Below are 25,780 nucleotides of genomic sequence, written 5' to 3'. Positions count from 1 at the left end.
TGCCTCTCCCTGCAGCCCCCTCCTCATCAGTAGCTTCCCTGGAGGAGAGTCACTCCCAAGCGCGGCCCGCTCAGAGCAGCACAGCCAAGGACATGGCAGCCAGGCAACGGGGACAAGACTCCGCCCTCACGCCCCGTCACATGCAATTGATGCTGTGGGGTGTGGGTGGAGGGCGTGGCCACCATGGTGCTGTTGGGCCACCTGGGCAATCTGCGGTGGGCTGTGGAGACAGTGAGTGGCCCTGCTGACGGGTGGGATGGGGCAGAGCAGGGGCCGGATGGGGGTGGAGGCAGTTTTTGGGCACTCGGTCTCTAAAAGGTTTGCCATCACTGGTCTAAACTTTGAATCCAGGTAATGTATACAATAACATCTGGGCATAACTAGAATTTGTTCTAGTGCGTACAGCAGGGTGAAATTGCTTGAATGCCTTTACTCTTCTATAATTAGTTTTTCTAGTGTCTTAGATAGCAATGTACACATGCAGTAAAACATGTAATACTTTTAAAATGTGTTAAATGTTTAAATATATGTACATTTTGTACAATATTTACACAAATGCCTAAAAGTAAAATAGATACACATTTTAATTTAATTCATTCTTGATTTCATGCAATCTTGGGTATTAAAGTTCTGTATGATTTCATTGACAGTTTGCAAATTCTAATGTGGCAAAAAATATGTAAAGGTGTGATTAGGCTGCTCCTATCTTATTTCCTTTGCACAGGATAATACTTGCATGGTCCTTGTGCATATATATGTGAAAAAAAGTTGGCATCTGATTATTAGTTTTTAAACAAAAGAAATTTGGGTGGAGGAAATATGTCAATTATTCAATTGATGACATTTGCATGCATTTGTATGTATATGTGCATCATGTGAGCGTGTGTATAAAATTTAAAGTGTTGGCATTGCAGTGTTGCATCTCTTCTTGCTAATATTACAGCTACTGATTACTAGATTTAATCATTAAGTAACAATTGTTACTACTCATACAATATTATCTTGTCACTGCATATAATTCTGCATACTTTATCTAATGTAGTATTTGTATTTGCTGTCAACTTTATTGAAACATTTGATCCAAATGAAGTGATGCCTTGGTGATTATTGGCCGTTTATGCCATTGGGTTACATACATACATATGCTTGTTTTCTTGCTTGCTATGGTTTATCTGACTCTCATTGATAATGGCTCTGATTGGTAACAACAAACCTACATAATGTAAAAAGTCAGAAAATCACAGTTAAAATCAGTTACATAACATCTCCAATAGAGTGCATCACACTTTAAGGATAGGAAAGTCTTCATCCATCCCCCAAAGCCTTCTTGAACAGCCATATTTTTACAGCTGTTCAGAAACATGATAAAAAGGGAGTGCTCCAGATACTCCAAGGAAGGGAAGGTATCAGAAGGCTCAATCTCATATGTCTTAGTAAGTGTTCTCTACTTGATATCACTCAAGTGGCAGAATCAATCCAGAGAAGCAATCCTAGAGATAGCTAAGTCCTGAGTCATGTTAGATTTTAAAAGTGAAAAACAATACCTTGAATTGCATAGAGAAGCTAACTGGCAGCTAGAACAGTTCTCTCAGTAGTGATACTTACATAGGTAAACCTAGGCACACCATAAATATTCAGGGCATTGCATGCTGCACCAGCAAAAGCTTCCAGGTAGCCATCAAAGCCCATATAAAATACACTGCAGTAATCCACATGCAAGGTGATAAGGACACCTTGCTACAATTGGTACACAACATATAATTGTGCAAAAGCTCTTATGGGAAGCAGGAAATGCAAGTTGAAATCCGCTTTCAAATACATAACCACTCCATTTGCTGGGATTAAGTCTAAGGGAGTTTTTCCATATTCACATCCTAAGAGTCTCTAGGTATCAGGTCAGGACTTCTTCTATATTTCCTACTCAATCCGGTGTGGGTGTCTTCTGTATAATGCTGATATGTTGCATAATATCCAGTGAATATACAGGTAATCCCTAACCTAGAATAGACTGGCAATTATTCAAAGTTCTGATGGACCTACTTGGGGGCACGTATGATCTGGATTTAAAATTCCAGTGGTTGCTTCCCATGGTAACATGACCATACTTTCGGTCAGGGGTCAGCAATCATAAACACTCAAAGAGCCACTTGGACCTGTTTCCCACAGAAAAGAAAACACTGGGAGGTGCAAAACCCGCGCGCACATGCGCGCACGCTGCAGGGGGATGCTTGATTGAAAAGTTTAATTAAAAAGAAATAGAGGGTGCTGTGCATGAGTTCTCTCTCTCCCTCCTCCTCCCTCCCTCTTTCTCTTTTTCTTTCTCTCTCTTTCTCTTTCTCTCCCTCTCCATCTCTTTTTTTCTCTCTCCCTCTCTCTTTTTCTCTTTCTCTCCCTCTTCTCCCTGTCTCTCTCTCTTTTCCTCTCTTTCTCTCCCCCACTCTCTCCCTCTCTCCGATCTTCTGCTCACCTGGCAAGCTGGCTTCACACTGTTCTCCAAAAAGCTGACACACATTCTTATTGGGCTGGGTCTCTCCTGCCATTCTTGCTTCCTGCAGTGATGCAGCCAAGGCAGGAGCCCCGCCCAATAAGCTTGTCAGCTCATCGGAGAACAACATGAGGCCATTCTCTTTTTTACAGAGAGAGGGAGAGGGGGGGAGAGAGAGAGAGAGAAGGGAAGTGCAAGTGCCTCTCTCTTTCTTTGCAAATGGCAGAGGAGGCTGGAAACTGCAGGAGAAGTCTCAAAGAGCCACATGCAGCTCCAGAGCCGCGGGTTGCCGACCCATGCTTCGGGTGCTTGGCAACCGGGCTGCATTTATGGTCATTTGTCCACTTTGTCAAAATATAGAGACTCAAACTGATCCCAGATAACGTCCCAAGACAGAATTCTATCATCATAGCTGAACTTCTCCGGCCAGTATTAAACTCTTTGTGAATGTGAGTAATTTTTTACTTCAGATCTGTGAAAATTCATAGCAGTAATCCAGCAATCTTCCTTGTAGCTTTCCCCATAAGAAACATTGCTGCTAAGCAGCTTTCAACAGACATAGCAAGAGCGAAAAAGCAAGTCCATGTCACTGCTTTTACAGTCGTGATGTAGATTCATTTGAGCTCTTGTCTATTCTGTCATAGTCAATTTTATAACCATAAGTACTCTGGACACCTCTTTTGATGCTTCATTGCCAGAGATCTTCTGTAAACTAAAAAGCTGCCTTGAATTGCCAAACATCTCAGAAACACTTCTATCAAGTATTGTCTTTACCTCCTTGCTCCAGAGATCAAAAACTGAACAGAGCCTACATATCAAGGCTTTGGGAAAATCCCCAGTTTCCCTTTTGAAATTAAAGGGATTCGTTAAGAGTCTGGACAAACTAATTGAATTGGTCCATTTTCCCCGGAGAGATCCATGGTGCCAGAAACAAAGAGTGATCTGACCATAACCAAGATAATGTTCCCCTCATACTCAGCCATGTTTCATCTTATCTAAGACAAAAAACTAGATCTAATATGTGCAGGACTTCCTTTGTGGTTCAGGTCCATAATCTGGGAAAAGTCGGTGGTTATTATTGTTGCTCCTGAACCTACAAACCACTTCTCACCTCTCCCAAAAGAGAATAAATTAACCAGTCACAGCCAGTGACATCTACTTACATTACATTAAGCATGTTCTCTTAATTCTATTAATTAATGAGTGACTATATAGGTATAAGAATCTCTGTAAGAATCTGTTACATTCAGGAGTAGAAAAATGTAACTCCAGATACAGAAAGTGCACAGAAATAGCTTTCAGGAAGTTACTTTTACCTGTAGTCACTATAATTTATTTATAGAATTGTGTTGATCTAGCAAGATGAATTAAGCTGGTTGAGTTGTTTAGAGAAAAATAATAGCTTCTGAGTAACTATATTTTTGTTGTTGCAGTTAAACCACATTCACAGTTAACTGAAGCAAAAGAAACCTTTTTGAGAATTTCAAGACATTCTGTAAATTGGTTTAATATATATTGTGTGTATGCCTTTGTGTCTGACTTTAGCTGTCTTCCAGGACTGCAACAATCCCCCAAAGTATCTTTAGTTGACCAGTAGACATCTAATTATTGATACATATTCCAGTAAAAGCTGTAATTCAGGCCCACAAAAATTATTTGCTATAATCTATGAGCTATGTAGGATGCCATCATGGAGCAATCATATCTTGCTACTTGCATAAAAAAAATCTGGAAAAAATCAAGAAATTGTGCGGTATCTGATAGGCCATAATCCAATGACTACTAGGTAGTTTCAATTTGGTGTGTTACAAAGTAGACGTTCATGTATGTGTTGGTTGCCTGACTCAGGAAAGTTTCTCAGGAAACATAAATGGTCTTGAATTATAACTTTATCTTATACAATGATCTTCAACTATTTAGTGAACATAAAAAGTATATACTTAATTTAAATACTTGATGTGTTGTAATGAGCAGTTCTATTGTTTTTCCAGACACATAGCACTAGAAAGATCTGGGAAGCCCATTGATTGGTTCAGAGTTAGGAATCATCAAGAGGCATTATTGGTCAGTAGAAAATGATGTCAAAGGTTGGTTAGGGTGGTCTAGGCCAGGGGTAGGCAACCCTGGTTCTTTTATGACCCGTGGACTTCAACTCCCAGAATTCCTGAGCCAGCCATGCTGGCTCAGGAATTCTGGGAGTTGGAGTCCACAAGTCATAAAAGAGCCAAGGTTGCCTACCCCTGGTCTAGGCTGAAGAGTGCAGGGGGCCAAAAGGGCATAAATGGGGGGAAATCAGTAGGTTGGGGTAGTTTACAATTATTTTTTATAATGTTAATAAATTAGGTACAATCCAGGACTACTGCTTTTTGGTTAAAAAATGCACTGATGTTGATTTTGGCTGGAGGGAAGGGTTCCTATCTACTACAGGAGACAGGCTACTTTGCCCTCCAAAACAGTAAGGTTCATCCAGCAATTTCTTTGTCTTCAGGCAAATTTAAATGTATACAACATGCAGTATAATATTACAAATTGTTTGTTTGGCAATGAGACTAGGAAAACCCAGAAATAGATATTACGTATCCATGGTTTATTTAATCATGGTTGGTAAAATGATTAATATAAGGTAGAGTTCACAGGTACTAAACTGTAAAATAAAGTTTGTAAATGACCATAGCAGAGAATAGACAACATACTTATTTAAAATGTAATACGTTTATTCTGGTTTAATTAAATGTTGTAAACCTAGCTTCAGTGATAGCAGATTTTGTGCTGTCTTGTATAAACCCAATAGTTTCCAGGATGCAAAATGCAAAGCAGCAATAATTTTATACTTTTTGTAATGGCCTTGAAAATGAAGCAATATTACTTCAGGGTTAAGAATAGTATTTCACAATTTTTAACCATAACAGTTTATGGTAAACAACATGATGGAAGTTTCCAAATGAAGTTTTCTATTGTAATAAAAATCGTTTTTCAAATGTGCTCCGTATAGTGTCCATTTATTTGCAGTAGCAGATCCACTACTGTTAACAATCCAGGTTAAAGAATAGAGCTGCTGGTTGCTGTTGGATACCATAGAGTTCATTTGACCAGTTTTTCCTTCTGGTAATTCCAGTTATTTCCCATTTACACAGATCATTACCTGGCCGACATCAGTCATTATTTCTACATAGTCACCGATTATTTTCTGCTTAATATTACTCAAAACAGGAAAAATGAAAGCTAATTGCTAAAGTATAAAATCCCCCCAAATTTAGTAACCCAGCTCATTTTTTTAAACTTTTATAGTACTTTCTAATATATACAGAGAGCAAGTGACTAAAACACATCATTTATAAATCTATAAAGACATTGTGAAATATATTAAATTTTACCTTTAATATTAAAGCATAATATATGGCACATAGTTTATCTGGAAACTAAAAGGATACATCACATTGAAACAATCCCTTTATAGAAGTAAGCAAATTAGAAATATGTGATTTTATACAGCAGCAAAGTATTTCATTGGATATAAACAAGTATTTGGATATAATAGATGTGTCTAGAGGTCAAAGAGGCAATTAGGATATAATTGTGAGGTAATGGAGCAACACTACAAAGACAATGAGATTTTGAAAGAACAAAGTGGCAGTATTTCATGAACATACTTTATTTCTAGGGAGTTAACCTTATTTTTTTCTCAGTTTATCAGCATTCCTTAGCCTTCTACATGTTTTATGACTGAGCTTACTTGCCCTGGAAAAGTGTATTTGGGTTAAAGTCTTTTAGCTTGATCACCCAGATTCTCTTTTCAGGATTAACTATTTGATGTGGGAAAGATTGAGGGCAATAGAAGAATGGGATGACAGAGAATGAGATGGCTGGATGGAGTCACTGAAGCAGTAGGTGTGAACTTAAATGGACTCCAGAAGATGGTAGAGGAAAGGAAGACCTGGAGGAACGTTGTCCATGGGGTCGCGATGGGTCGGATACGACTTCGCAATTAACAACAACAACAATAACCAAAATACTCTCTTTTTCTGCCTTCTTAGAGAGCTGTGTCATATTCTGAAATTAATTTTCATGAATAAAATATTTTGGAAATACAATTCAAGACAAGTATACAAGTACCTGGGAAACACTCTTTCCTGTATTGTGGCAATGAAATCAGTTTATGTCAGTAAAATATGATATCAATTTCTTTTAAAATCATGATACTGGGGAGGAAAACAGTGGATACAAACAGTAAAAACAGTAAAAAAAGTGACAGTATTGCAGAGCTGTGGGTTTTGTATTACTCAAAAATAATTTTCTGTTAATATCTTCAGGTAAAAACATGATTCATGTATGTTATTTTTTAAGGTAAATTATCAAATAAAATAATGATTAGTTTAGTAAATCTGAAACTAAGCCAAGCTGGAGAATAAACTAAGTCAAAGTGTAAAATTGTGATTTTTCTGCTCAACAAACAGTACCTGCCTGCAACTTTTGAACTAAGCTGTTTTTCCCCTGATTGCACTGCAGCTGCTCAGAGAAAAGAGATGCCAATATGCTCTCTGAAGCACCTTTTGTTTTCAAATCCAAAATGCTGCACAAACCTGTTATATGATAACTTCTTTTCATCAATTTTAGGTGACCTTAGAATAGATTTTTCATTCTTTCTCAATGGAAGACTTATTAAATAAACTTTTAAACCTCAGTGAAGTTAATCTTTAGAAACCAATACTGCTGTGAATGATACGAACTTGTTGATTGGAAACTGATTACATGACCTGTACAATAATAAACTTGCTAAATCATTTTCACATGCATGACTATAAAGAGAAATCAACTTGCAAAATAAAGGATTTTCCTGCTTTCGTGCTTTCCTATAGATTTCTTACTACTGAATTTTTACATTGCTTTGCAGTAATTCAGAGTTTTTCTTAATGCAATTAAAGTAATTTGTCATACCAGTAGGCAACATTTTTAGGCATAACTAATCATTAGAAAAATGATTATAACAAATTCTATTAAATTTGTTTTGAAAATATAAATGATTATAGTTACCCTTTGATACTTTACCTTACTTCACACACTACAGACCTACTGTATACTAGGTAGAAAAATAGAACTGCCTCTGGTCACTGAAGTTACAAGTGTCTTAAGTAATAATTTGGCATCCAAGAACATCCCCAAGCCCCATGCCTAGTTCTGAAGAGGGAATGCAATCTATCCAACAATAGAATTGGGCCAGTTGATGGATATAACTATTGTTTGACCCAATGCTGCCCATCTTCCAGGGATTCAGCCTTCTTGTATTGAATTTCATTGAGCGTGTTGCAGCCTGTACAGAGTGATGCAGCAGTTTTCCTGTCACTTCTGGTTCAAAAGGAAAAGTGTGTGTGTGTGTGACTTCCTTATTGATGAAACTTCACTCCAGCCTCTAAACAATTTTTTCCAGTGGTTTCATATGGATATTAAATAGCATAGTAATAATAAATAGGGGGATAATATTGAGTCTTGTGAAACTATACAGCACAATTGCAGGGGGACCAAACAGAAGATCTCCAGCAGTTCTGTGGGGGATCCTCCCCTGGATAGGAATTCAGTCACTAAAGTATAGTGCTTCCATTTCCCAACTCATGGAGCTAGCCCAATAGGTTTTAGTGAACTATGGTGTCAAAACCTGCCATGAGATCAAAATATGAGTGGCTCTCCCATTGTCTCTTTAAAAGGCCATGTGCCAGGCTGACCAAAATATTTGTGCCGAAACCATCTCTAAAACTAGTCTATGACAAAAAAAATCATCCAGAATTTGTTGTAGTTCAATCACCACACTCAAATTATTTTGGCCCAGAAAGTAATACTAGGAGACAAGGCTTGAGAAAAACCCTAGAATCAGAGAATTTCTTTTTAGGAGATGCTGTATCATTTATACTTTAAACTCTATAAATTTCATTGTTTCCATTACTGGTGTATTCACCACTATCTCTATGCAGTGTGACATACATGCTTAATTAAAAATTATAAAAGGCAAGGATCAAGAAAGCAGTGCCTGCAAGGTCCGTGTCCAGTTTTTTTCAGGCCTCAAGTGGCTGGAAACTCATCTTTCAATAAATAATCATGTAGTTTCTCTACTTCTGGTTTAGCGCCCAGTTTAGTGCAGATCTGAGCAAGTTTGACTATAAAATGCATCACAAACCAATGCATTGCTTCTCCAAACTGGAATCCAGTTGATTTGTTTCACCAATTCTTCCCATATCTTTAACTGCCCAGAAATCTCTTCTGAGAGGTTCACTGCAGGTAAATAGTTATAAGGGCTGAAGCTTATATCTTTTGACTTGGAGAAATGGGAGGAAAAAAGCCTCTACTCTAAATCTCTAATAGATCTTAAAATGTGCACTACAACATGCAAATCCTCTTCTTTTACACAAATTCATTTTTTTGTACACAATAAAAAAGTGATCTATCTTTGTCGTGTCTGTGAACTTCTACTTAAACAAGTTTCTCAATACAGGCTTGAGTATCTAGAAAATCAAGATTTATTGCTAATATGCCTAATATGTCCTATTTCCATAACTACAACATATTATACATTTATCTGTGCTCAGTCATATTCGGATTAAATATGTGCCATCTGCACTCTGCATCCTCCATTGTTTTGTGCTCCTTAGTAAAAATGAGGGGGTATTTTGTAAATCACCTAAGCCTTCTCCTTACAGGTAGCCCTTGACTTAAATTGTAGTTGGGACTGGAATTTCCATCACTAAATGATGCAGTCAGAAAGCAAATATCACATTGCCATGTTACTTAAGAGACCACACATATTACCTAGTGACCACAATTCCTACATTCCTCATTGTCTTTGTAACCCAAAGATGTGTGGGTTGTTAAGATAAGGCAGGAGTCCAAGATAGGGAGCATGGGGCTACTGTGGGGAGGTGAGGAGTCCTGGAAGTGCCACCATATGTCACACATGACTTGGAGGAAGGGGGATGCTGCAGTGCAACACAAACTAGGAAGGCCAAGAAAGGAATATGCTGCGGCTCACATGCTTCCTGGCCCATTGTGGTTCTGAAAATTCAAAAAGGCCCTGAGCTGCAGTGCAAAGCTTAACTCCAGCCCAGCCCAACAAGTGCACCACAAGGGATTTCTGCAAAGGTACTATGCACCAGGAAGCCCCAGCCCAAATTCAGGCATCATTGCCTTTGGCATCTTGCACTTAGAGGTCCCTGCTGCATTATGCTCTGCAACTGCAGTTGACCTTTGCCACCATCTTCCTCCTGCTGGCTGGGGATCATTCGGTGGTGGGTAAGGGTGCAGTCCTGGCACGCATGCTCTTCCAAAGCTTTGCTCCTGAAAGCATCTCCTGCAAAGCTTCCCCCCAAACAGCAACTCCCACACAGTCTTCACCTTCATCTTGGCAGTCACTGCTGGGATTGCATCATCTGGTGATAAAGAGGGCCGCTGCCCTACGATGCTCACCACATAAATCCCAGCACTGCACTTTCACTCGACTTAGGTCCTGGGCCAGCAACACCAGGAAGAAGATAGAGAAGGTCAGCAGGGATATGTGATGGAGTGCAGGGCATCCAAAAGGAAAGAGATGGGTGGAAGACAGATGGGTAGAAGTACCCTGAGATTTTACGTATTGGTGGGCCCAAATTTTGATCACCTGACCATGGGGGCACTGCAAGAGCCATAACATCAAGCACTGTAGGTTCATTTTTTTCAGCACTGTCATAAGTTTAAATGGTCGTTGAAAGTATGTCAAGGACTATCTGTTGCATAGTAAGGTTAAGGCTTCAGCAGGAACTCCAGTTATACCTGTTGAAAAAAGTTTTATAAAGGAAATCATGTTTTTATTCTATAGGGCATTTTTTTTCTTTCCTTGTGATCATCTCCAAATATATTTAATTTCACTCTGATATTGTCAAACATCACACTTTATCAGTATCATCTCCTATTCCTAACACTAAAGATATAATCACATATCTTACATGCTGATAACAGTCTTCCTTCACAAACGATTGCTTGATAAATAAACTAGTTTATTTCCAGATAGGTCTTTCCATTATTTCCAGACCCTGTGTTCATAGCAGTCTGCCCATAGGGATGAGTAGAAATAACAAAATATATTTTTCTTTACACAGATTTCCTTGTTTGCTCTCTTTGGACTCATTACTTGGATCTAGTGCAGTGATTCTCAACCTTTCTAATGCCGTGACCCCATAATACAGTTCCCCATGTTGTGGTGACCCCCAAGTGGGTGTGGCCACCAATAAGAGGGAGTAGGACAGCTAGGGAAAAGGGAAAAAAATGGCGGACAGCATGGTTTGGTGACCCCCGTGAAATGGTCATTCGACCCCAAATGGGGTCCCGACCCACAGGTTGAGAACCACTGATCTAGTGTTACATTGTTGTTTATCTGGAGTCCTTAAATATACCTTAAGTTATGTAATAAAATTGTTATTCTTTCTTTGATTTGAAAGAACATGGTATCAAATGTTATAGTTAAGTATTTTTTCTATTTATGCATTTTCTTATTTGCAGTATCTTATAATGTGATCAGTTATAATAGATGGCTTGTTCAATAGAAGAATTTGCCTGTTTTAATCAGAAATGATACAAATTATTCAGTTGATATGCAGGTCAACTTCATACACCTAGGTTGATGCATCATCATTTTAGCAAAAAAAATATATGCATTGTGAGGGATACAATTTTTTTAAAAAAAATCTTAAAATTTGGAATTATTTTAAGCATTCCACTTTTCAGAACTAAAAGTCCTGTTTCATAATTTTTATTCTGTAATCCCTGTAAATCTTTTGAGATAATCTTCAATCCTGATGTCTGTGAATGAACACAAATATACAGTTGTTTTCAGGAGTTGCCATTAAATTAACTGACAATCTAGTAAACCTAGATACATATATGACTACATATAGAAAGATGCATATGCTCAAGGTCACTTAAGAAGGGCTCCTTTTTTCTCTTAAATGTTACTAAATTATTAACACTTGTTTGTACAACTAAATGAATTGGAACATGAACAAAATATACTGTACTTCATCATGCTTACTGTAAAATGATGCTTTTCCTTCCTGAAAATTCTAGGGTATATCTGATATTGTCAGTCAATATATCCCAAGTTCATCATTGAGTATATATGTTAAAGAGTTAGTAAGGATATCTAGAAATGTAACCAGATTTAGATTTGTTTACATTCCATAATTTTGAAACTGGTCTGCCTTGCTGGCTTCAGCAGAATGCTTCCTTTTGCTCTACCCTACCCTACTATCCACAGATCTACTGCTTGCTTTTTACTGACATTGCATTTCCAGTTTGAAACAGGTGTTTGTTTCATCTGCATTTGCTTGTGGTGCTCCTTTTTGGAGATTTCTTGGGGAAGCCGCTGGGAATAGTGGCTTATTTGGGCAGAGAGGGGCATCTGTCACAACTTGTATAATATTTACATGGAAAATGTCTTTCTCAAAGGCTTTCGGTGCCCCATGTTTTACAGTACATGAACAGTTGGCTAGTCCAGGTGTTTCCTCTACTCTTTGCGTGATATGTGACTTGGAAATTCAAGAGAAGAGTTGGCAGAATGGAAGAGCTAAGGGTTTGTATTTACCTATTCTAACTGTTTAGGAGATAGAAGGGTTTGGGACACAACAAACAGCTTCCTCTTCCCCTTCCTGGAAAATATATTTTTGAACTGAGGTGTTAAATCAATAGACTTTAATGACTTAATCAGACTGCAATAAAGCATTAATCAGTTTTTGTTTTTAGCCAAAAGCCTGAAAATACTACCTTACCATCATGTAGGTTTAAACGCCACTATATATATATATATATATATATATATATATATATATATATATATATATATATATATATATATATATATATATATTAGACATTACAATTGTAGTGCACCTAAATTTCAAATTTTAAAGCTAAATGGTTCTTAAAATTATATTTAAAGATTAAAAATTAATGGTAACTTTTTGTTTTATTCACTCCTAAATGCGTTTGGTATTTTATTACTGTTATTTTTTACCATTACTATTACATTACAGTTAGCTTTCCTAAAATAGATCAGATCCCTAACATGCTTTGTGTCTTTTTACAGGACAGTCGGCCCAATATGTCAAGACCTCTGATCACTAGGTCCCCTGCATCTCCTTTGAACAATCAAGGCATCCCCACACCAGCACAACTCACAAAATCCAATGCACCGGTTCATATTGATGTGGGTGGGCACATGTACACCAGCAGCTTGGCCACATTAACTAAATATCCTGAATCAAGGTAATTCTGAGGACTATGTTGCATTTTTCCAGAAAATATGTTAACTTGCTCCCTTTCTTCTTTCAACGTTTATGCTAAATCTTTATTTGGAATTAAATATTTTCACTTGAAAATGTGCCCTAAGTTTCTGAGTGCCTTAAACTGGTTGTTGGAAAACATTTTACTAAAGGAAACCCAACAGTATTTCTTTGCTTAAGAGCCATTTAATTTGCATCATCTGTCTACATTACATCACTGCATGTTATATCTTATATTACTTTTTCAATATGTCTCCTGATAACTTGTGTCATTTCTGTGCCATTATGTTTTGATGGGAGGCTACTTAGTATTTATCATAACTAATGATGCAACTGTTAAAAAATCAGAATAGTATTTTAGGATGCACTAACAAGAGCGTAGAGTCCAAACCATAGGAAGTCATTTTCCTATGTGACTCTGTCTTATGCAGAGGACAGTGCAAAAAATGCAGTAACTAAGTAAAGCAAGTCCAGCAGAGGCCTTCCAAGATTAAGGATCGGGAAACTAAGTGCTATGAGAACAGTTGAGGGCTTTAGGCATGATTAGCCTATTGAAAAGAACTGAGGGAAAACATGATAAATTCAGATATCTTAAGGAACATGTGTATACAGAAGAGGGAGTGGACATACTTTCCATTGCTCAAAGGACAGTGCCAGAATCAGTGGATTAAAATTATAAGGAAGTAAGTTCAACTAGGTATTGGGAGGACTTTTGAAACTGTACAAGCTATCAGCCAGTGGAACAGACTACCATATGATACAGTAAGTTCTCTTTTATAGTAAGTCTTCAGACAAAGGCTGGATGATCATCTGCTACAGATATAGTGGATCCTTCATTGAGTAATGGGTTGGACTAAATGAACTTGTTTCGAATGCTATAATTTTATTATTCTATTTTACAATAAAGTGGCTTTTGCACTGTTGTTCTTTTCATATGGATGTCTGGATTTTTCAGACAACAGATGTATTAATCAAGGGCCTGCCCTAAAACATTCTCTTGCTGTCTAAATCAAAGCTATCCAGTCAGTTATAACAAGAAAAAGATGCTGCTTGAAGCTTTTTTATTCCAGAACTCTTTAGACTAAGTTGCCTCAAAATAATTATGATAGTTGCTAGACTTTTCTGTGTGGCTCCACAAAACTAATAAAAGCAGCACGTTTGTAATACCAGCAACACACAGTTTTTAAACCATTCAGGCAAAAAGAAAAAACCAGCAAAAAGGAAGAGGAACAGTTCTCTTATTCTAGCCTAACAGCACAAGCTATTATAGTCTCCAGTAATCAAAAGATAAGAATTAAAAAGAGATTATTAATTAAATACTGTTTATTTCATCAGATTCTCAATAACTCACAAATTGATGGCTAAGTGAAACCATGACTGCTTACAAACTTATTTCAGCTTTCCTTTACTTTACAGACCTGCAAAGGTCATAAATGCAAAGATTGGTTGTAAAGTTCATCACTTTCATAACTGTAAGCAGTTACTAAATGAGGCAGTCAGTAAAGGAGAATTGCCGGTAACATTACTTCTGCTCAAAATCAACTGTGCCTGTTGTGACTGACTATTCTTGTTACATATTTCTGCTGTTTTAATTCGGAGGGTAACTAATTTACAAGTGTTTATTTAGCTTTGATAGATAAAAGCAAATTGTGAAGTAACCAAATATATTAATATATTCTCTTGCATCAGTTTTCTTTTCTGCAGAAATATTGCATTTTTTTATTTTCAGAAAACATTATTAAAATCTGTTGATGACAGATTGGGTGAAGGATTGTAGATTTCTAGCATTTGGATTTAGAATGCACTATTTCCACTTCTTTTATAAAATGTGAAAATTGTAGAATTTGTAGGGAGAGCATAATATAATGGAGAAACAAAAAATAATGAAGTCCCTGAAATACTTGACATAATAAAGCAACAGCAGAGTGGAGTATTCTGTTTAAAAAACTCAAATTTTGTCCAGCTGGAGTATATTGTTTCTCTTGGGTGATTGATCCAGTCTAACAAAAAATCATAATATATACTATGTATTATATACTGTAACTACATAACATCATATATAATACTTATATAATAATACACGTAAGTATACAGCGACTTAATTCTTTTCTGACTAATAAATATGCATAAATGTTAAGGTAAATGTAATGATTTGGCTCACTAAGAGAACCCTATTGGCTATTTTGCTATGTTAGTTTTCTATTTCTTTTATCCTATTGCAACCAAAATCTTGGAAGGGTTTTTCACAATATAAGTTGTTTTCATTTTGTCTTACCTTCACAGTCCAGTCGGGTATATCAAATATGCCTTCTAGCAGTTAGCATACATTTTAATTGCTAGCATTAGTTGCATTATTCAATTTAACATGCCTTCATTTTATAAAAAAACTATATAATGTGATTTTGTTTTAAATTTCTTGTTTGATCTTTGAAATATCTATATTTGTCTTGTTAAATATAATATCACTATTAGAATTGGGAATAAAAGTGTTACACTGTTTCCACAAATTGGTCTCTGCCCTTTTCAGAGAAATTTAACATTTTAGCTCTATATTCTTTGGCATTAAATTTTTATAAAAGTCATCTTAGCTATGACTGATAGAGAAGAGCTATGTTAAAATAGGTAAGGAGTTATATTATACAGGTAGTCCTCACTTAATAATTGCAATTGTTGGGACCAGCAACTCTATTGCTAAAATGATCATTAAATGAACCATTACATGACTGTGGCAGACTTATGACATCAGTTCTATTGCAGTTGTTAAGTGAATTACCTTACACCAGTGGCTCCCAACCTTTTCTATATCCCTCACCCCTAGAACGCTTTTGATATATTCTCGCACCCCTTACAAAAGTTTGAAATAATGGCAATGAATTATGCATATACACTATAATTTTGAAAACCCAAGTTTTCGCACCCCCTGGAATATCATCTCGCACCCCTGGTTGGGAACCCCTGCCTTACACTATATAGCATGGTGACCATGACTTATTGCTTGGTGGAAGCCAGCTGTGAAGCACACAAATACTAATCTCTTGAGAACAAGGTTGCTACAATCATCATAAGTTTTAGGACTGATTGTCTTTTCTTTAGAAAAGCTCAGAACAATTTATATAATACTTTTATCTCCAGTTTTGTCCCCACAATTATTCTACCTTAGATGCTAATACAGCTTTTTTATTTAAAACTGAAGTAAAGGCAACTCTGGCTTCTTCATGACTCCTCATTCATTATTCTCCTCTCCCCTTCCTTTGCCATTGTTTGTGAGGAAGTCAGCACATGTGCCTTTTATCATATTTCAGAGTTTCAATCCCAATATTTTAAAAGATATAAGTAAAAGAATTTCTCCCTACCTGCTTCTTTTAAAATGGAGTTTCTATAAAAGATATGACCTCTATAAATACGTTGAATAGCAGATATTTATACTGCTACTGTCAATAGGCAGAATACCTACTACTTACAGGTTTTGGCCATAATTCTTTAGTATTTTGAAGCATAATAATTAAATATTTCATTCTGAGAAATATTTCTAAACTGCATGCAGTACATTTCCAAATTAAAAATCTTATGCAGGTATTTCCTAAATTGCTATATAGTTGCTAAGTAATTTAATGTACAATGTGTATATAATTGTAGTACTAAACAGACGTGGTAGCTTTGCAGCCAACACCCATGGCCACCCACAAGCATGTTTGAAGCTTCAGGATATAGCTGCCAAGTTCCAGAAGATTTCTGGCTGGCTCTGGTCCACCTTTTTGTTGGCTTTGTGTATGGAAAGGTTTATTCTTTGAGGGATTTGTTTACAAGTGCTTAGTTAAAGTGGACTGTGAAAAGATGAAGATCTTTTGAGTTGGATGCCATTTTCTTCAAACTGATATTTTAACAATCAAAACTTTATTTAATTATATGTAGCGCTGAGGACTACATATCAATCACCTCCTCTTTTTAGTTTTTCTATTGTTGTTGCCACTCTTTGCAGGGCCCACATGGTTTTTATATGACTGTTGCTGCAGGCTGATATATGTGCCCAGGACAGCACATTTCTCTAGATTCTATGAGTGCATTTTTGAGAGCATCATCTAATATAAATTTTAATCTGTTATTTTAAAGTAGTTAAGCCTGTCTTTTAAAAAAAAGTACTCAAGGTGATCAAAATTTTAATTGCCACTGCAAGTTTTTCCTACTAATGAATAAAACTTTTAGCATAAATAAATAACTCCTTGGGTTCTTAGCAGTGGCCATACTAGTTTGGATGTGAGAGTTGGTCCATATAGCATCAAGTTTGGAAAAACTGATGTATTCAGTTTAAAATAAAATAGAAGCTAGGGAGATGATGTCTGTAGATCTTGGTATGCTTTTCTACTGTCATAGATTGGGATAAATCAGACTGAATATCTTGATGCCATTTAAATTCTAGTTGGACAATTCAAATCCCTTTTGATAAAATGCTTCCCTTCAACCAAAGGGGATAAAATATATGCAAAAGGCCCTGACCAAGAAACACAGTGTTTGTCCCCCAAAACTCTTACAGAATATATTGAAAATCTGTAAGGCGGCTATGCAACAAAAAAAGTTATCCCTGCAGTTAGGGAAAATTTTATTAACAAAGCAAGCCAATAATAGGCAAATAGGCAGAAATTAAAATAAGTTTAGTTGGAAAAAAATGAAATAGAAAAAAATGAAAGACAATACATTGCATTAAAAATCTAGATTAAAAACTGAATACAATTGATTGCAGAGAGGATTATATGAGGGATCTTGGAGTCCTATTTAAATGTTTGAGTAAATAGAATCTGTGGTAAGTGAAAGCTAGTTGCTAATGGAAGTGGTTTGAATATCATGTTTAGTTTCTGATGTCAATAGCCTAGACAGTAAAATCAGGAAAATTATTTACCTATTGATCTCAGCTTCTCATCTCTACTGTATTCTTGGATGATAAAGGAACTGGACTGTTCTAACTGAATAAAGTTTTGTGAGAAAGACTAACCTTCATATTACAGGGAGAGGGGAAAAAAAGATTGAACCAGATACTCTGGATTTGGTGCTATATTAAAAGAAAAGTATTGTCACTAGAAGAGAAAGCCGGCAGGACATTTGAAAACGTTAGAACATTCTGAATTCAGATATAAAATCACTCTCATAAGGTGATAAATATTATATTCCTATATTAATAATGCAATTAAATATGTCTTTTGAAGTGTGACATTTAAAACATTTTTTATTTAGTAAACAATCCATTATATTTTTATTCAACATGTAGTTAGTTTTTCCTCCTGGCAATTGCTGGGACAAGTCCTGCTATTTTTTGGCAAGATTTCAAAAGTGGTGTGCTGTTGCCTGCTTCCTAGGGCTGAAAGAGAGTGACTGGCCCAAAGTCACCCCCTGGCTTTGTGCCTAAGACAGGAATCCCAGTTTCTAGCTTGGTACTACAATTTGTTACAGTTTGGTACTACACCAAACTGGCTCTCTTTACCTTTCTTCCTGTATGTAATTTAACTCAACTTGCAGGCTCAGTATCCTAGGAAAATATTTTTACCAATTTCAAACACTTTTTAAAGTTTTCCTGAAATCCATATTTGAGGAATGAATTGTGAAAATAGGAACTGAATTCCTTAAAGATTTTACAAAAAAAACCAGGAGGAGTCTAATAGGACCTTTTTCCAACTAAATTTTATTGGAAAGAATAAGCTTTGGTGAACTGCAGTTTACTTTGTCAGGTGCATAGAGTGGCATGGTAGACATAGAATTTAAATTGGGATGACTTGGGAAAAGCTAGGGAAAGACCAAATGCAGATTACATGTGAGACAGGTTATAAATATTATCTACAATTATTGTAACATCTTAAGAAAACATTGTGTTTTTCAGACCTTTTGAAATAGTCCAAAATCTTTTGATGCTTGTAACTGCAGCAATGCTTTGCTTAATGGTGCTGTCTCATTTTTTCAAAATTGACATACTGAAATCTGCAGTAGAGTATCCTGGAAGTTTGAAATGCTGTCCTGTTATTTTATCCTAGTTTTGAGTCCTGATGTTAAACTCATGATCATTATTATTGCAGTTTTGTGCAAAGTTTGCTCCCTTTGTCCTATGTAGAATCTGGAAGGACATTGCTTTCAGATGATTGTATGTATCACATTTGAGGAAAAGCATTTGTACTGTATGTATGGTTGATTGTATTGTTGAATTAGATGTGGAGACAGGTTTGGGTTTGTGGCAGGGTCTGCTTTCTATGTTAGCTTGTCGTTTCTTTTTTACTTGTGAAAACTTGCCTCAGGGTGAATGGTTGCTGTATGCAAATATGGACATGGCACCCAATCTCTGAGAAAGTGCAACGTCATTGTCCAGTATGGGCTGTAGTTTATTAATAGTAAGTTTGAATGACTTGAGCAGCCAGTATGAATAGTGAAGAACTAGCATATGTTAAAAACTGTTTTCTTTTGAAGTAATGAAGTTACTGGACCCTTTTGAAGGCAGCCTCAGATACAACACATTGTAATAGTCTAACCAAAAAGTTACCAGGGTGTGACTAACTTGTTGTGAGGCCATTCCTTTTCTAGTAAGGTTATAGTTGTTAAGTTAACTACAGCTAATAAAAGGCTCTCTTTGCCACTATGGCCACTTGGATCTCTAGTGACAAGTGATGGATCTAGGAACATTGCCAAATTGCAAACCTGCTTCTTTTAGGGTGAGTGTGGATCACTCCAGGACAGACAAGGCCTGACTCAAATGGACAGATGCATCACTCATAAATAGCTTCATCTTGTCTGGATTGTGTCTTAGTTAATTGGCTGTCATCCAGTCCATTCCCTGTCCATACACTAGTTCAGAACACCAAATGATGAGCCGAGGTGGCGCAGCAGTTAGAGTGCAGTACTGCAGGCCACTTTAGCTGACTGTTCAGCAGGTCAGCGATTCAAATCTCACCGGCTCAAGGTTGACTCAGCCTTCCATCCTTCCGGGATAGGTAAAATGAGGACCCAGATTGTTGGGGACAATGTAAATATATATATATATATATATATATATATATATATATATATATATATATATATATATATATACATTGCTTACTGGTGTACACCGCTTAGAGAGTGCTTGCACTTAAAGCGGTATATAAGTCTCATAAATAAATAAATGGCTCAATTGTGTTACATGAAAGGAAAGGGTAGAACTGGGTGTCATCTACATATTAATGGCACCTCAGTTCATATTGCTGGATGTCTTTTCCCAGCAATTTCATATAGACATTTAAAAGAATGGAGGATAAACAAAGTCCTGGGCTACTCCATAACCCAGCTGCCATAAGGAAGAATTAAAACCTTACCACCAGTTTCTGGAAATAGCCTTCTAAATAGAAATGGAATCTCTATAATATAGTGCCCCGCCTGACAGCCTGTCAGGATGATAACTATGATTGATCATATTGACAACCATTAAGAGATCCAGATGGACAAACAGGGTCATATTTGCCCTGCCTTTTTTCCACTACAAGTCATCTCGTAGCTGTGACCAAGGCAGTTTCTATTGCATAGTCCAACTTGCAATTGTACTGAGATGGATCTATCTCTATATATATATATATCAGTTTTATCAAGAGAGAATGGACTTGAATGACTACTACCCACTGAAGCACCTTGCCAAAAAAGGGAATATTGGCTATCGGCAGTGCTTTTTTTGTATATATATAAAAAAAGGTGCCGGAACTCACACGTCATACAACCCGCCTTGCCTACCCTACAAGGTTCCATCCAAAAAAGGTGCCGGAACTCCGTTCTGGGCGTTCTATGACAAAAAAAGCCCTGGCTATCGGCCTGTTTGTTTATTTAGTTTATTCATTAAATGTATATGGCTACCTTCTCAAATTCATGATTCAAAGTAGCTAACAATGTTTGAAAAGTCACATGAAAAAACAGAAAGACTACACCCAAACCAGCAGCCAGGGTAAAAAAAAAACCAAACTAAACAATAGCAAATTAACATAACTAATGTTGTGGGTTCAGATTTGATTTCTTCAGAATTGGCCCCACCATTGCTTCTTTTAAATATATTTAGGAACCCAGATGTAGAAGGTCCTCAACTTTATTTATGTCCACCATATGAGTTGAGCCATGAGTGCAGTTAAGCTGTTTGTGTTCCTTCTGCTACAGTTTTCCTCAAGACATTTATATTGGACACATATTCCTGTCAGTGTAAAATCTCCCTTTCCACAGCCACAAAATACACATCTGATATAATTTAAAAGAGGCTGTAATATTATTTGAAAAAAACAAAAGGCTGAACAATGTTGTGGCTGTTTTGTGAAGTTATCCGAATATAGGGACAATACTTACATGATCACAAGATGCAATATTTTCCTCCCTCATACATAAACATCTAGTTTGCACTACTGCTTTTCCTTTTATTCTTGTTAGAGGTAGTAATTAATTTATATTCTTGTGCAAGTAGACATTATGTTTTGGATACTAAGACAGTAATTTATGGCTTCAGTTCAGGAGCTATAACCACAAATTCTAAACAGTAGCAACAAACATTTCCCACCCACAGTGTCTCTTGAGAAGTAGATTCTAAACTTGCCTGGCCATATTAGTAGAAAGAGATCCAGGTTTATTCAGGTTCATCAAGATTTTTCTAGGCTTTTTTACTCATTTGAAAATTGATTTATTTTTAAATAGCCTAAGATGATGCTTCAGGGCTTCACAACTTATATTAAAAAAATGAATTCTCTTCCTGTCTTAGAGCACTCCAAATAGTCAATACTAAATTGACAAATGATCCTTTAAGTATATCTATTGAATCTATTTTCTTCAGGCCCTTGTGTGAGATAGTTCATCAAAAGTATCACTATCTTAATGATTAATTTCAAAAGAAAGAAACAAGGTTAAAATTAGATAGCTTTCCACTCATTCTTAGATTTATAGGGAAAGAATTACAAACATTGGGATAAACTAGTATTAGGCAGAGTACATGCTAAACTAAAATGTTTGGGATTACACTCATTTCTTGCCCTTGCCCGCGCATGTACGCCGCGCATGGGGGCGCCGCCGTGCATGTATGCCACACATGGGGGCACCGCCGTGCATGTATGCCGCGCATGGGGGCGCCGCCGCACGTACGCGCCACGCATGGGGACGCCGCCGTGGGTGCACGTCGTGCATGGGGCCGCGCCACACATGGGGACACCGACATGCATGGGGACGCCGACGCGCATGCGCGGCGCGTCCTTATGACCGGGGTCGCCACAAAAAAAAGGTTGAGAACCACTGCTTTAGATTTAGATTTCTTTAGAATAGATTTTTGTTAAAGAAGGCTATACAGCAGATGTCTTCTGAAAAGGAAATGAAGGAATGGGTAATTGCAGTTATGTTTTCTATCCCTAAATTGCTTACCATTTATTAGGAATGCCTAGATATTCCAAAGAGCACATTTGGGGAAAAAACAGCATTTTTCAGTTGTAATTTTAACATGATTATATTAGTATTAAACTATTTTCCTTTGCTGTTTATTTAATTCATTTATTACACTTACATGCCACCTTTCTTCCAAAGTTCAGGGAAATGTATGTAATGGCTTATTATAGCATCACAAGAATTCAACACAATAGGTTAGGCTGAGAAAGTGATTGAATTAAAGTTCATTGATTTATAGTAGGTCTGGTGTCTCCAGGTTTCATGGTTTATAGTAGGTCTACTATCTCCATATTTAATCCAGAGTTACTTATAACCACTAAATTATACTGGCTTTTTTAGTTTTAGTGATTTACGGTAGTCTTTCATGAATCATGAACATTTTGTTTTCGTATCCATTTGCTTTATAAAATGTAACACAGACATCAACATTCATAAATTCTGTTTCACAGATTGTTTGTTATTTTCTAAACAATAATGAAGAACAGATATAAAATTATTAATATATCAAAAAGTTTAATTAAATAAATCTATAGAAAATAGGCAACTTTAAAAATCTGTTGGACATTCCTTCTAGGAATATGGATAGGGGGAAAATTATCCCAAAAATAAAACATTTAGAACTTTGTGAATAACATTTATTGGAAGGAAGAGTAAGGTGATAGAACAGGAAGTTCAGCAAATAAGTTATTTTCAAGTGAGGCATCTTTTATAGACAATGTTTAGGGGCAAAATTCTCTTTCAGTTTTTGTTTTGTTTTTGTAATGGAGGAAGCTGGAAGCCTGACAATTTTATGAATGAGAGGCTGCCTGCATCCTTAGGTGCCCAGCAAAGACCTTTGTAAACTGAACAGGAAAAAGCTGGCCAGTGAGTAACAGAAAGCAAATACTGGACTCTTTGAAGTCTCAGCAGTCCAAACTATGAACTCAAAATAACATTCAAAATAAAATGCATAACCAAGAAGGTAAATTTTTCTGTAGCAGTAATTTGCAGTTGCTCACAGCAACAGTTTCCAGCCTTAGGTATAGGTATAGAAGCAGCTTTTTATTGGTTCTCTTTCTTCCCTCTTGAGAAAACTTTCCAGCTTGAGAAACCAACCCTCTTCTCTACTTGGGTAATCAGGCCAGGCCAAGCCAGGCAGCATAGAAAGGTGGAAGACGTTTGTTTCTGCAGGCCTGATAATCGTAATCAAACAGGTGCTTCCCCTATAGCAGTGGTTCTCAACCTGTGGGTCAGGACCCCATTTGGGGTCGAACGACCATTTTACGGGGGTCGCCAAACAACGCAGTCCGCCATTTTTTTCCCCTTTTCCTTAGCTGTGCTACTCCCTTTTATTCTGTTGGCTTTTGAAAGCCAATAGAATAGACTCTCTTGAATAGAGTCTAATTCTATTGGCTTTCAAAAACCAATAGGAATTGTCCAGGCTGTCTCTGCCCTGCTGAGCCCGCCAAAAGTCCCATTCTACATACGGTGCTGCACCAGTTGAGTAGTCCTCGACTTACGATCGGTTGAGTAGTCCTCAACTTACGATCGGTTGAGTAGTCCTCAACTTATGACCGGTTGGGGGTCGCGGCATTAAAAAGGTTGAGAACCACTGCCCTATAGTTTTGTTGTTGTTCTATCATGTTTGTCATCTCTCTATAACCTTTTCAAACACTCACCTGCTTCTTCATCAGACCAGTCTTTATGCACAGCAGTCACATGATCTGCAGATAGTCATGCGTTGCTGCTGTGGTTCGTTTCACCCACACTGTGATTTTGAAAAACTGTCACTAGATTTCTTATGAATGACAGAACCAATTATTCATTATACTTTTAGATTAATAATAACATATAACTCAGAAATATATGTTTAAATACAAAATGGGATTTGCAGATTATTTAATAATGAAATGTGGAGTATTTTGCATTCAGAGTAACAAAATTAATTCATTAAAATATGATTCCAAGATGTGTTTTAAGTTTTTGGAATGACTTCAGTGGACCAAAAAAAAAAATAGAAAAAACCATTATATTGATATAGGATGCTAAAAAAGTAGAATAAGGTGCTCAAATGAAGGTTTTATCCCTAGGCCTTTCTTTAAAAGACTGGGTTAAGAGGCATGATAATCTTCTTAGTTTCTATTCCTGGTTCCCATTAGCAGTGGATCTGATAACCTTTCTCTCTGACTTGTAGATAGTTGTAAGAATAGTTTAGTAGAAACAGCCATTCACTATGTTCGGAGTGAAATTCATAGTGGTGTTAAAACATTTTTCTATTATTACTCATATTTTTAAGTCATGTTTGGTATGAATCATTATTTGGGAGAAATGTGTCCTTGTTTTGAAGCATCTAGGATACAAAAGAATGTCAAGGGGACCAATCCATTTATTTCATTAATATTTTTAAATTCATTATTTAAACTTTTCTAATCTCTAATTTTGTTAATTTTGTGAATAGTTTATTGTCCTATAACTGTATAACTGTTTTCTGCCTTGAGCCACAGTGAAGCTGACAAAAATTATCAATTTCATCATGAATCTGCTTAGACGTTCAGTAACAAATGTTAAACAAATGCAGGCATGTGTGAGAAAGTGACCTTTTGAGAAAGAAGGATGAGGTACAAAGAAGGGAAGAAGCATCAAAGCATAATTTAAGCAAGAAGAGACTTTATAATGAAATAACTACTTTCACGTAGTCCTGGAAAGTAGAAAGAAGTTGGACAACATAATTGAACTAACAATAAAAATTTTCTATATGTGGAAATATTGAATAAAACATCTTTGTTATCAACAAATGCTATCACTAGTACAATAGTTGTTGTTATTTGAAGTTTTATTCTCTACAGTTTAGCATAGGCTTGGATAAACAATGCAGGCTGGACATAGTTATGTGTTGTAAAATGTTGCATGTTTCCACATTCTAAAGTGTACGTGTGTGTGTGTTTTGTGCTAAAATAGAATGGCAGATGTATAAGGAATGTTTTTCACAGACCTGTTTCCTAATGCAGTTTGGATAGAATGGAATAATGAGAGTTTGCTCTTAGAAGCTTGTTTTGCTTGATGTGTGAGCTCATAGTTGAGCTTTTATCTTATTGTAGTGAATTCAACTCTTCCTTGATGTACAACCATTTGTTTAGTGACCATTCAAGGTTATTGTGGCACTGAAAAAAGTGACTTACAAATGGCCCTTTTATTTATGGCTATCACATCATCCCCAAGGTAAAATAATCAAAATTTGGTTTCTTGCCAACTGGCATATATTTAAAACAGTTGCAGGATCCTGGAGTCACATGATTGCCATTAACAACTTTTCTGGTCAACATTCAGTAAGTAAAGCCAATGGGGGAAACCAAATTTGCAACTGCAGTAATTTGTTTAATCATGACAAAAAGTAAAATTAGACACGGCTCACTTAACCACTGCCTTGTTTAGCAATGGAAATTGTGGTCTCAACTGTTGTTGTAAGTCGGAAACATCTGTAATGGTTGTTGATGAGAAATAGAATCGATCTAGATAGGGAATAGGTATTAGTATAAGGGAAACAAAGAAGAAGTTCGGGGAGGGGAAGTAAGTAAAGAGCTTTCCTACAGGCCTGAGGAATAGAATTTCCATT

At 36.6% G+C, this 25,780-nt stretch overlaps 1 protein-coding gene across 8 annotated transcripts in view; it reads left to right on the top strand.

The window, feature by feature from the left end:
* KCTD1 (potassium channel tetramerization domain containing 1) overlaps positions 1–25,780 on the top strand; it is an 84,981-nt gene that overhangs the window by 40,371 nt on the left and 18,830 nt on the right. For 5 of the 8 annotated variants that reach the window (XM_039328606.1, XM_039328607.1, XM_039328609.1 and 2 more), the window contains one exon: positions 12,585–12,763. In XM_039328606.1, coding sequence (XP_039184540.1) covers positions 12,585–12,763 — 179 coding nt within the window. Of the gene's footprint in view, positions 1–11,947; positions 12,072–12,584; positions 12,764–25,780 lie in introns of all 8 variants that reach the window. The other 3 variants (XM_039328604.1, XM_039328605.1, XM_039328603.1) reach the window with 2 other exon arrangements.

Source organism: Crotalus tigris, unplaced genomic scaffold (genome assembly GCF_016545835.1).
Source record: "Crotalus tigris isolate CLP2741 ecotype Arizona unplaced genomic scaffold, ASM1654583v1 scf7180000024382.2542628, whole genome shotgun sequence".
In the NCBI taxonomy this organism is placed as follows: Eukaryota; Metazoa; Chordata; class Lepidosauria; order Squamata; family Viperidae; genus Crotalus; species Crotalus tigris.
Note: the sequence above shows the minus strand (reverse complement) of the source record. Positions and strands in the feature narration are given on the sequence as shown.